At 49.4% G+C, this 13344-nt stretch overlaps 1 protein-coding gene across 1 annotated transcript in view; it reads left to right on the top strand.

The window, feature by feature from the left end:
* The window catches only part of MYO18B (myosin XVIIIB), a 242094-nt gene that overhangs the window by 132055 nt on the left and 96695 nt on the right, over positions 1 to 13344 (top strand). Inside the window, exons 32-33 of the mRNA XM_042961553.1 lie at positions 2132 to 2236; positions 9502 to 9654. Of these exons, the coding sequence (XP_042817487.1) occupies positions 2132 to 2236; positions 9502 to 9654 (258 nt within the window). The remainder of the gene's footprint in view (positions 1 to 2131; positions 2237 to 9501; positions 9655 to 13344) is intronic.

The raw sequence follows: 13344 nt of genomic DNA, 5'->3' as shown, positions 1-13344 counted from the left end.
GAAACTTGGCCTTGCTTGATATATAGTTCTTATTATTTTGTGTATTTTTCTTTTTTCTTTATTTTTTATTAAAATTTAAAAAAATTTAATGCTTATTTATTCTTGAGAGAGAGAGAGAGAGATACAGAGCACAGGTAGGGGAGGGGCAGAGAGAAACACGAAATCAGAAACAGGCTCCAGGCTCTGAGCTGTGACCACATAGCCTGATGCAGGAGCTCGAACCCACGGGTTGCGAGATCATGACCTGAGCCAAAGTTGGAGGCCCAACAGACTGAGCCACCCTGGCGCCCCTCTTTTGTGTATTTTTCAAATATGAATTTCTCAAAATGAGTTTTAGCTTTGCCTGTCTTCCCTCTACCAGCAGACACAAACAGAGTGCCTTGTTTCTCTCACTGTTAAAAGAAAGTTCTGAAATGAACTTGCTTTCTACATAAGTGACCATCAATCAGTGCTTTTTCCCCTCCGTGGGTCAGGAGATGGAAACCCTCAGTCCCTTCCCACGCGGCCTCAGGTGAAGGTTGCACAATTTCTGGCGCATTCTAAAAGTGTCGCAAAGCATCACGGGTGCCCTGACCCAGGGCCCCAGTGAGACGGAGATGTGACCCAGACCCTCCTGAGGCGTTTCCATGGATAGATTTATGAAGGGAGAGGGTGAGGTCAGAGAAAGGTGTTTTTATCCTTATGACAGGCACTCACATGGACTTCACGTCTAGGGCCTGCTCTGTGTCTCTCACCGTGGCAGGAAATCAATCGTTTTAGCGACCCACGTGGGAAAGCTGATGGCTGTCTGGGGGGGCAGAAAAGCTGGGGCCAGAAGACAGAACACTAACTGCTCTCAGCAGCAACTGACTTGGGAGCATGTGCCTCACAACTTCTCTCTGACTCAGTTTACCCAGCTGTGAGGTAGGGTCACTGATAGCACGGAAAGGAAGGACGAAGGGAAGGGTGAGACATGTAGGAGAGAGGCTGGTAGGGAAGGTGTGCAAAGCGGTTGCCGTGGGGTATTCACTTCGGCGGGGAGCACCTGCCTTTGCGGGGGGGTTAGAGAAGTCAGGGCCAACTGTAAATTGAATGAGCTGCTTGCAGCCAGATGTCTTAGTCCATTTGGACTACTGTAACAGAATACCGTAGACCGCGGGCTGACAACAAGATTTACTTGTCACGGTTCTGGAGGTTGGGAAGTCCAAGATCAAGGTGCCAGCAGATCGGGCGTCGGGGGAGGACCCTCTTCCGGGTTTTCGGACAATGGGACAACGGTCTTGCTGTGTCCTCACGTGGTGGAGGAAGAGGAAGCAGGCTCTCTGCTGTCTCTTCTTATTTTTTTTAATGTTTATTTATTTAGTTTTGAGAGAGAGCACGCCTGCACTAGTGGGGGAGGGACAGTGAGAGGGGGACAGAGGATCCAAAGTGGGCTCTGAGCTGACAGCAGAGAGCCGACGCGGGGCTCGAACTTGCGAGCTGTGAGATCATGACCTGAGCTGAAGTCAGACGCTTAACCGACTGAGCCAGCCAGGCACCCCTCTGCTGTCTTTGCTTATAAAGGGCACTAATCCCAGCATGGGGGCTCCGCCTTCATGACCTTGGTCTAAACCTAATTATCTCCCAAAGGCCACGTCTTCAACGAGTACTGCACCAGGGCGTTAGGATTTCAACATAGGAAGTTTGGAGAGACACGAACTTGTAGTCCAGACTTCTTTTTACAAGAACGGATTCCCAGCCTATTTGATAAAGAAGGTGGATACATTTCAACACATCAGACATAATGTTGTACAGAGGCCTTAAAAGTCCGAATGCCGAGATCTGCAAACATTCGAGCAAGGGCATGGCATAGGAGGAAGCACCTGTTAAGGAGTGGGCAGGGAACTGGGGGTAGGGGCTTCACATCAAGTGGCAGGGGGTTTCCCATAAGCGGCCAGCTCGCCCCGTAACTGTCAGGCTCCCAAGCTTCTAGGCTCCTGGGTTCTCTGACAGGGACGTGCCCTCCTGATGGCCAGGGCAGCCTTTGTGGAGCCGGACGGCGGCCATGCACTTCACATTCCTCCCCTCCTCCGGGTGGGGGTCCCTGCCTCGTGAGCTTGGTCTGGATGGAGCTCATTTATCCCATGTGTGTATCCGCCCTTTGTGTCCACAGCTCCGCCAGCTGGAAATGCAGCTGGAACAAGAATACGAGGAGAAGCAGATAGCCCTTCATGAGAAGCAGGATTTGGAAGGCTTGATTGGAAACCTCTGCGATCAGGTAAGGGGGAAACACCCGCAAACAAAACGTGTTTGAGGGAACACATTCCCTGCCCTCCAGGCCCTTTTAGAGAGGTGGATTCAGGGGCAAGGACAGCTCAGTAGTCTTCAGGAAAAGCCAGAGCCCCTAGTCATTTCAGCCAGCCTCCCCCAATCCTCCCAAGCGCCCTCTTGCCCATCAGTTCAGGCCCTGTCCACACTCACCGACTTTTCAAAGGACAGCTTCTGGGGTCCACACGCAGCAGAGTTCTTGGGAGAACCATGAGAATACATGGAGTGGGCCTGGCCAGAAGTGACAGACGAGGTGGCCTTGCCTTCAGCAGGCTGTTGGGGAGACGGGGGAGGCAGGCCTTGCTTCAGTGGGGTGAATGAGAACGGTCACTGTGTTCATAGCCGGCCTCGTGAAGACGAGACTTTTGCCAGAGGTCGCAGGCTCCAAGTCGGGCAAATGTAGCTTTAAACCCTAGCTGGGCCACTTCTGTCTGCCTGGCTTTGGGTGAGCTGATTAACCGCTACTGGAAGGCAGAGCCTTGTGCGCATGTTGCCACGGTTGGACATCAAGGTTCTCGGCTGTGGCGCTGTGGACGTTTCAAGCCACATGAGCCTTTGTCGCAGGTGAGGCTGTCTCGCGCGTCGTAGGATGTGGAACAGCATCCCTTGGCCTCCACCGGCTGAACGACGGCAGCCTCCCATCCCCCCTCCCTTGTGACAACCGGAAATGTCTATACACCTTACCAAATGTCCCTTGAGCACCAAGTCGGAAAACCACAGCTGTAAACAAAGCAGGCAGGGCCCTGCACCAGCTCCCTGATTTCCCAGCTGGAAAGCATCTTCCTGTCTGTACCGCTGCTGCGTGAAACCTCAGCATTGGAGGGGGAAGCCTGTGGCTTCTATGATGTCTTTGAAAGTATCACAGGAGTGGGTTTTAATGGATTTGCTTAATAACGCATTCATTGCCTTTTAATTAGCGATGCTCTCGCCCTCAATCACCAGAGTTTCCCTTTCTGTTCACGAAGGAATGCGGGCCGGTCTCCAAATGGCCCCCTAGGGCATCCAGGCCTTAGACAAATAGGAGCTCGTTGGGTATTTTTAAAAAATTGATTAAATGAGTGAATCCTAGCGCAGGATCACCATAGCATTGAGCATCTGGGTGGGGAGCTGAAGGAGGCAACAAGAAAGCTTCATCATCGTCCTTCTCTGCATTTTCTAGTTTCTCAGCCCAGCAAACTGGGGCCATTGAGTGCAGAGCCATCGGGGTTACTCTTTCATTAGCATTAGTGCCAGAGTGCCCAGCCCAGTATTTGATTCTAGAACGAGAGTGGGAAATCGCCGGGAGAAGGCGGCGTTCTATTCAGCAGGGTCCACTGGAGCTAACAAAGTAGGTAAACCAGGAAGGAAAGATTTTTATAGATATTGCTGAAATGAAACATTTTCTGTGCAAAGGGAAGGTGATTTGAGATGAATAAAATGCTAATTTTGTGTGAGTCACCACGCTGGGACCTCTAAATAAATGATCACATTTGGTAATCTTTAATGTTTTATTAAGACACTTGCCAAACACGTGGAAAAAAGTAGAATGAATAATAGAATTCAGGCTCATGCACCAAGCACTCACGGTTCACATAAATTAAAATTTTGCTGTATTACATTCAGATATTTTTAAGGACAGGAAACCCACGCCAAAAACAGCTGGTGGCCCCTTGGTTTCCATTCCCAAAGTCCCGCCCCTCCCACCTTCCTTCTTCCTTGCCTCCCAGAGGAAACCATCATCCTGAGGCTGGAATGTAGAATTCCACTGTATGTGTATTTAAACTTAACCACAGGAGCGCCTGGGTGGCTCAGTTGGCTCAGGTCATGATCTTGTGATTCGTGGGTTCGAGCCCCACGTCGGGCTCTGTGCTGCCAGCTCAGAGCCTGGAGCCTGCTTCAGAATCTGTGTCTCCCTCTTTCTCTGCCCCTCCTCCGCTCATTCTCTCTCTCTCTTTCTTTCTCTGTCTCTCTCACTAATAAATAGACATTAAAATCTTTTTTAAAAAGTTAACCACACACAGTACATATGATTTTGCATTTTACTTTGTTGCCTTCTTTTATGAGATCAGTCTATGATGATCCATGTAGCTCTAATTCATTTATCTTAACTGCTACCCCATATTCTTTTTATTTTTAATTCTATTCTTCTGCTGGTGGGTATGTAGTTGTTTTCATACAAAGACACTTCAGTGCCTAGTCTTATATCTGTCTTGCTGTGCACGTGGGCAAGAGTTTCTCCAGGGTATGCATATATTTTGAGATTACGTTTTTAGGTGCATCTCAGCTTATCATTGTTTTCTTTCCTTAGCAGATTGTTTTGATTATTAAATGGTCCTTCTTTCCTCAATGAATGGGTTTTGCCTTATGTTATTTTGCTTGATTTCTTTTAGTTAGCTTGCAAGACCTTTTTTTTTTCATCCCTTCAGGTTCACACTTTCCAAATGTGTATGTGAATGTGTTTTGTTTTCAGTGTTTTTAGTCTCGAACTTTTTATACGAGAATCTAATTCATTTACATCTATTGGAATAACTAATAAATATGAAGTTACTTCTATTCTCCTATTTTGTGTTTAACATTTGTTGGCTTTTTGTCCCCTTCATTGCTTCTTCCTTTTTGAAAAAAAATTTTAAATGTCTGTTTATTTTTGAGAGAGAGAGAGAGAGAGAAAGAGAGAGAGAGAGAGAGAGAGAGAGGCAGGGCAGAGTGGGGGAGGGCAGAGAGAGAGGGAGACACAGAATCCAAAGCAGGGTCCAGGCTCTGAGCTGGCAGCACAGAGCCCGACGTGGTGTTTTAACTCCTGAACCATGAGATCATGACCTGAGCTGAAGTCGGATGTTTAACCAACTGAGCCACCCAGGTGCCCCTCTTTGCTTCTTCTTATATTCTTTTCCTGCTCTTGGATACATTGGTAATGTTTTCTATGATCCCTTTTGTTCTAATGTTTGTTCTAAAGCTACAAACCATATTTCTATTCTTGTGGTAGATAACTAGTCATAATTTTTTCTAATATACGGTATTTGATTTTTACAACAATGCTGTGGGATAGGTATTATTAGTTCCTTCTTATAAATGATAGAAGTGAGGCTTAAAAGCTAAAGGAAATTTCCCAAGATCATATAGCTTGTTAGTGGCCTAAGTGGGTTTGAAATGGGATCCATATTATTTGAAAGCCCTGTATTTTTGAAACCTAGTGCTATACTGCTTAAAAATGATTAAGGTCCAGGGGTGCCTGGGTGGCTCAGTCAGTCAAGCGTCCAACTTCAGCCTCAGGTCATGATCTCAGAGCTTATGAGTTCGAGCCCTGCATCAAGCTCTGTGCTGACAGCTCAGAGCCTGGAGCCTGCTTCAGATTCTATGTCCCCCTCTTTCTCTGCCCCTCCCCCGCTCATGCCCCCCCCCTCTCTCTCTCTCTCTCTCTCTCTCTCTCTCTCTCTCAAAAATACATTAACATTAAAAAAGTTTGGGGCGCCTGGGTGGCTCAGTCGGTTAAGCGGCCGACTTCAGCTCAGGTCATGATCTCGCGGTCCGTGAGGGCTGTGAGTTCAAGCCCCGCGTTGGGCTCTGTGCTGACAGCTCAGAGCCTGGAGCCTGTTTCAGATTCTGTGTCTCCCTCTCTCTGACCCTCCCCTGTTCATGCTCTGTCTCTCTGTGTCTCAAAAATAAATAAATGTTAAAAAAAAATTTTTTTTAAAGTTAAAAATGATGAAGGTCCAAAAAAATGATAAATATCCGGTTAATTAGAATCATACTTTTGTTGACCATATTGATTTTTTTTAGAATGTTATTCATTCTCTCTCTTAGTCTCAATTTCCCCTTCTGTAAAGTGGCTTGATTATCCCCAATGGCATTTCCAGATTGCATTTTTAAAGGACTCAGGGATCTTTGTCAACAGACATTCTTTTTAAATGTTTATTTATTTTTGAGAGAGAGAAAGAGTGAGCAGGGGAGGGGTAGAGAGAGAGGGGGACAGAGGATCTGAATTGGGCTCTGCGCTGACAGCAGAGCCCGACGCGGGGCTCGAACTCACGAACTGTGAGACCATGACCTGAGCCGAAGTCGAATGCTTAACCGACTGAGCCACCCAGGTGTCCCGACAACAGACATTTAACAACAGCCCCAGACAATTTGGCGTTATGAGAAATGTTGAAACAGTTGAGGTTTGAATATAGTTTCCCAAAACAACACTAAACATCATTTAGATTTATTGGTTAATTATTCACCAGCTTTATCCAAATTTGAATCTTTGTGCTACAGAATGCAAACTTGCTGAATGACATTTATTTCCCATTAACCTAATGAGCTTTCTCTCTCTCTCTCTCTTGCCCTCCTCTCTTGTAACGATTCATTATGAAGAGGAAGGTGACTTGGTCTGAGATTTTGTTGTGAGTTTTGTTTGCAAAGACCCCTCTGCAAAGGAGATGGGGTGGTCGCATTTTCAGGGTCTTCAGTAAGTTGATAGACTCTGAGCCGTGCTCAGCGCCAACATTAGGGAGTGTCCCTGACGCCAACCTGCTCCACAGGCAAATGAATGCTCTTTATACTCTGGGGATGTATAAAGATCAAGAACAGACATAGAAATAAGAAAGATGCTACTATGCTGCTTGAATGCAATCATGGTGATGAACCTGGGCTCGAGTTAGTGATTCAGGACTCAGGTTCCCTTAGGCTCTGCCGTGCAGTGGTTAGAGACTTGCATTCTAATAGTGAGCTGCCCAGGGTCCTGCACAGCCACTCCGTGACCTTGGGGAGAGCACTACTCTCTCCATGTCAGTTTCACCCGCTGTACCTCCATTTTCCCGAGACGGTACATACTTAAAGAGTCCCCACTGCTCACAAGACATGAGCTGGCCCCAGGCCCCCTGCCCCACCTCCGTGTTTTACACCCTCATGCTAATCACTCAGAACCAGATATACAAGACTTTCTCAGCCCTCTGTCTTTGCTCATGGCATGGCTTCTTCCTGAAATGTCCTTCCCACAGCTCACCTGGCTCCCACTTACCTAAGACTCTTGCGGATCCCCTCCCAGCCTGAGCTGGGCGATGCTTCTCCCAAGCACGCTTTCCCTTAACTTAAAAAGCAGAACACATCTCTGGTATCGTACATTTCCCTACAATTACCCCTTTCTGGACCAGCCAGGACAGCTGGATTCCTATCCAAACTTCCATTTCATAGCTGTGTGACCTTGGGCTGGTTACTTCCCCCTCTGTAGGCATCAGCTTCATCATCTGTCAAATGGGACTCCTAATACTACATACCTCATAGATGCTTCATGAAGACCAAACGTGTTAATTTCCCTAAAGGGTTTCGAACCGGGTCTGACACTTAGAAAGCTCCCTTTAAACCTAAGCTATTACTGCGTTTTATAAAGGCAATAATAATAACATCTATTTTTAAGAGATTGTCACAGGAGTTAGATGCAATAACATGTGACAAAGGGCCTGGCACAATGCCCCGTCCTGATCTCAGCTCAGCAGGTGAGATTATATAACATACACACACACACACACACACACACACACACACATTAGACTAGCATTTCAAACTTAACAAAGTAATACATCTGAGAACGAAGAGGCTATATTCGAAGAACCAACTCATTTTTCAAAGAATTCAAAGCTAGTTGCCAAGAAATAGTAATGCGTAATCTAGAGGAGTGCATTCTAGGTCATCAGACAATACTCATAATTCTTTATATTTGTAAAGCACTTGACAGCATGCAAAGTGCTTTCTGATCCATTATCATGCCTGATCCTTGTCTTATCTCAACATGGAGGGTAGAGATTATTTTTTTCACCTTATTTTTACAGACAAGGAGATTCGGGTTCAGAGAGGTCGTATGATTCAGCCATCCTTCCCAATGTCAGCAAATGGCAAGCCAGGGTTTAAAACCGGGGCCACCCCATTCTCAACCCCACCTTCTTTCTAGATTATTCTGGGGCATTCTGAGCATCCAGGAAATGGTTGTTGAGAGGCACAGGTATCCAGGTGGGTAGAAACACACCTACACCCCGTTTTCTTGAAAACTCCCCATCTGATAGATGGTGCTGTGTTCTTTCCGCTGGTCTCTGGAGAGTCCGAGAAGGGAGCTGTTAGTTTCTTTTTTTTTTTTTAATTATTTATTTTGAGAGAGAGAGAGAGAGAGAGAGAGAGACAAAGCATGAGTGGGGGAGGGGCAGAGAGAGAGAGGGAAAAAGAGAATCCCAAGCAGGCTCTCCACAGGCAGTGCAGAGCTCAGCGTGGGGCTTGAACTCATGAACCATGAGCCGAAACCAAGAGTCGGAGGCTTAACCGACGGAGCCACCCAGGCACCCCAAGGGGCTGTTTCTTCCAGAGTTTCAGAGGTGCTCCCCTAGTGTTTTTCCAGTAGGCGCTGTTTGTAGGTGAGACTGTGGACTGTCGCTGTTTCATGCCGGTCCTCTGGGGAACCCTGTGCCTCTCTCCGTTTGTTGGCCGCTGGGAGCTGTCACCCTCCTGGTGCCGAGTCCAGGAACGTGGCTTCTGCAGGGGCCACTGGACAGCTGCCCGCTCAGAGGGCCTACAAGTTCAGGGATTTGGGGAAAGGAACGTGCTCACTTCTTGGGTAACAACTTTTTGCAGAAAATGACCTCATGCCTTAATGTGGCAGAGGGGACCAGCTCGAGGGACAGCAAAACTTGACTTAGATCTCCAAAAACAGCACAGCTATATTAAGCACCATTTACTGAAGCATAACATATAGGCAGAGAAGCATACCGGACCCCTCCCGTACAGCTCAATGCATTTTCATAAACTCAGAGAAGTACCACCCACATGAATAGCATTAAGGGGCTCCCGAGTTCTGCCCTATCTAGTCCCTGCCCCTGCAGGGAAACTGCTGTCCTCACTTCTGTCACCAGAGGGCCTCCCCTGACCTGTAGGCTCTTACAAGGTGGGGAGAGGCCATATTGATGGCTTTGGTGCTGACCACGAGACATAGTGACTTTGGATCCTTACAGGCTGTGATGGCAGCTTTGGGCACAGCTTATTAGGCATTCGGCTAAACACCTTTCTAATTCCCACGACAGCCCCGCACGGTTGATGTCGTTCCCATTTTGCAGATGTGGAAACTGAGGTTTGGGGAGAAGGGTCTTGTCCAAGGTCCCACAGTGGGAGAGGCAGGGGCCAGATTTAAACCCAGGGAAGCCTGGTTCCGGAGAACTTGGACCCTGGCCACTGCTCTGCCATCTTAGCTCACGAGAGCCTTCCCTTGGCTTCCAGATCGGCCATCGGGACTTTGACGTGGAGAAGCGTCTCCGGAGGGACCTCAAAAGGACTCACGCGCTGCTGTCCGACGTGCAGCTCCTTCTGGGGAGCATGGAGGATAGCAAGACGTCGGTCAGCAAGGAGGAGCTGGAGAAAGTGCACAGCCAGGTGGGTGTCGTGGGTCCCCTCGGGACCAGGGTGCTGCAGCCAGCCAGGGCATGGGGATGGGGGTGGCTGCTGCACTGACGTCCGACCTTCACAGACCTGCATGAAGAAGGGGGACACCGAGGGGCTGAGCATGCCACATGGAGGTGGTTTATAAGTGAGAAGGAGGGGTTTATAAATGACCGAGAAGTCCAGTTCCCTTCTTCAGGGTGGAGGCAGAAGGCAGCCCGAGGGCACGGGCAGATCGGGGGCCTGTGGCAGAATGGCCGAGGGCAGCGCGCGTGCGCATGTGTGGTGGCCAGGTGGTGCCCACCCAGGCTGGGTATGAAACAACGGGTAGTCGTGCTGATAAAGCAAAGCCTGAACCACCACCACCACCACCAATGGCCGTTTGCCAGTTAGAATTGTAATGATGCGGATCTCTGGCCGTCTCACTTCTGGAGCTCCCACCATGTAGTGCTTACTCTGTATGGGATGGGGCACCGAGTTCTGTACCGAGGTCTCCAGGATTCTCATCTCCATTTTCCAAGGGAGGGGACTGGGAGACAAGGAGGGCAGGAGACCCACCCCAAGGCAGCTAGAAAGTGTCAGAGCCAGGATTCGAACTCAGGACTCCACCCTCCCTGGCTGCCCCCGGGGAGGAGTGGAGGCAGATGGCAGGTGAGACCAGGCAGGAGCCAAGGACCTGGGGAGATGGGACGACGGGCTTGGGCTCTGCCCAGTGCAGACAGCGCAGCCCATGGAGGCAGGTGTCGAGAGGCGTGAGGTGTTCAGATTCCGTGGGGTGGGGTGGGGGGAGGTTGGCGGACTTGGGGAGAGAGGTCCCAAGGCGGAATATCACAGCAGGGACACAGGACTTGCTACCTGACCCATGGGGGGACAGGGAGCGGGGGAGTGAGCTGGAAACAACGCAGGGGAGCTGAGAGCCCCACTGGGGGTGTGGTGCCCTTGCATTTGGTGTCACTTCTAAGTCCCTCGTTTCCTGCTAATAAACGGCATGTGCTGAATCCAGGTGTGGAGAGACGGAAGGCATTTCCTGCTGCCCTCACCACCTCACCTTCTCAGAGTGTTGCCCTCTGTTCTTTCTCCTTCTCTGGCCTTCTATCACGTAGCCTCAGTGCTGCCACATGGCTGCAGGCTTCTCTATCTCCACAGAGTATCCCCAGAAACTTAGATGGGTTATCTGTACTTTTCGGACCCTCAGGCAAAACGATACACTTCCGGAGGGCAAGGCTCTGCTTTAACCATGTCTGATGGTACCTGTCCAGTCCATCGCCCATAATAAATACTGAATAAATGCCTGCCTGTTGAATTCAGTGGGGTCCTCTGCCTCATTTGACAAGTGAGGAAACTAGGGAACAGAGAGGGTGAGGGATTTGCCTGAGGTCACACAGCCAGTCAGAGGCAAAGCTGGGCCTTGAACCTGCTTTCCCTGACTCCAAAACCACTAACTGCTCTTCTCTCTTCCTTCTGGAGGAGCTCAAGAAGGTCAGCAGGTCCCCAGGAAGGCAGCGGGAGGCAGCAGAGTCTAGCTGCAGGTCGTAGAAACCGGATCCAGAGCTTTCTCTGCTTCCTGTCTCCGACGTCAGTTTCCTGTCTGTAAAATGAAAGGTTTCAGGTAGCAATTGGTTAGCTAAGGGAGAAAACCTTGTTTTCCTTTTAAACAAAATTCCAGCCTCCATTCAGATTTCACGAGTTTCCCCGTTCATTCTTGGATTCCGTTCATTCCCGTTCCAGGATCCAACCAACCCAGGGCACGACACTGTGTTGGGTGGTCTGGCCTGCCCAGGGTCCTCTGGTCTGGGACAGGTTCCCAGTCTTGCCTTGCTTTTCATGACCTTGACAGTTTTGAGGAGGACTGGCCAGGTATTCTGTAAAGTGTCCCCCCAGTCTGGCTTTGTGTGATGCTTTTGTCATGATTGGACCAGGTTGGTAGGTTTGGGGAGAGACCTCCCCAGAGGTGCAGTGCTGTGAAACCTGAAGATGCTGAAGGGCCTCCTCTCTTAATAATCCTATTAATTAATGCTCTGTTGTATCTGCTAATGCTCTTTCAGGGTGACCAACCATCCTGGCTTGTCCCGGACTGTCCTGCTTTTAAGGCAAACCCTATTCTCCGTGTGGCCGTGTCAGAAAACTAGAATCCCCTGGGCTTAGGTGCACCCTTGTACTCAATCTCATTACCCTTCTTACTCCCTGGGGAAGGGAAGTGACCTTGCGCCCATCTTACAGGTGGGGAAGTCCTGTCCAGAGATGGGAAGTGACGTGCCCGGCAGCTAAGTGGCAGAGCTGGGATTCATATCCAGGGCTCGTGATTCTAACTGCAGAATCTAGGGGTTCCTTGACCTTTCTCTTTGGCTGTCCACGTGGGTGGAAGACGCTTAGCCTTTTGACTTGCCTCAAGTGGGCAGAGGTGTCTGAGCACTTGGTCAGGATCCAGGCATGTCGGGCTCCTGCAGCCCCCTTGGCAGGGGGCCAGCTGCTCTTCCTGCCTCCCACCAAAATATTCCTGATGCCACAGCATCCAAATGTCCCCGTCCCCACAGGTGATTGTTCTCCAAAAGGAACCACGATGGTTTTGTTCGTTCTTTTCCTTCCTTTTTAAAGTATTCATGAGCAACCTTCCTCGGCAGGGTTAAAATGTGTGTTCTTGACAAATGGTGGTATTTAATGAAGGCGCCTCGAGCTGAATCAAAGAGCTTCATTCTTCTGAAAGTCCTTCTTCCCCATCTCTGCATCCGGCTCCTATCAAAGGGAATTCACAGCCTTGGCTTTCTGTTGCTGTTGTCATGGAAATCGTTATAAGGATGGTTTCGCGTGGACCAGAGGTCAGGGTACAGTTGCTTTGGTTCCCAGCACACGTGTCCCGGATGCCGGAGTCAGAGCTAATCAAATAAAGCAGTGATGACATTGGGCATCACTGTGTTTCCTCTCCGAGGGAAGGTATTTGTCCTTTACCTGAAGGCTCCAGGGACCGAGGCAGAGAGAGCAGAGAGGAGGGGGGAGAGAGAGGGAGCTAACTTTGCTACTGACTGTGCCGTAAGTGCTGGGTATGGCACTGAACGACTTCCTTCCTTCCCTCCTTCCTTCCTTCCTTCCTTCCTTCCTTCCTTCCTTCCTTCCTTCCTTATCTATGCAGCACCTGCTGGGGGTCAGGTGATATGCTCCATCTAGGCGTATAATGGTTAGTAAGGCAGGTACCCTCCGCTGTGAAATTTACATCTGATGGAAAAGGAGGCAAGCAAACAATGATAGAAATAAGTAGAAACATCTCACACCTTGATATGGGGAATAAAGGCAATACATGGAGTTCTGGAATAGGCAATTGCAAGGGGTCCCGTTGAGCCTGGGTGGTCGGCTCAACTACCCTGGGAGAAGGAGGAGCAGACAGGGACCTGACCACGCAGGACCTGGAAGGCTTGGGTTTTACACGAAGGGTCGTGCGAAGCCATTGGGAGGTTTTGAGCAGAGAGTGACGTAATCTGATTCGCGGTTGGGAGGCTCGCTCTTCTGTGCGGAGACTAGACGTGAACAGGATGGCAATGCCGTTAGGAGGCTAGAATACCCGTCCAGGCCAGAGGAGATGGTCATCTGGGCTAAGTGGTGACAGAGCTGGCTAGAAGGGACAAACCTGGGGCTGGTTTGAAAGTTAGGGGGCTCGTAGACTTTCTGGTGGCAGCAGTAAGTGCGCTATTT

This window comes from Panthera tigris, chromosome D3 (genome assembly GCF_018350195.1).
Source record: "Panthera tigris isolate Pti1 chromosome D3, P.tigris_Pti1_mat1.1, whole genome shotgun sequence".
Taxonomy (NCBI): domain Eukaryota; kingdom Metazoa; phylum Chordata; class Mammalia; order Carnivora; family Felidae; genus Panthera; species Panthera tigris.
This window is presented reverse-complemented; position numbering and strand designations above follow the sequence as displayed.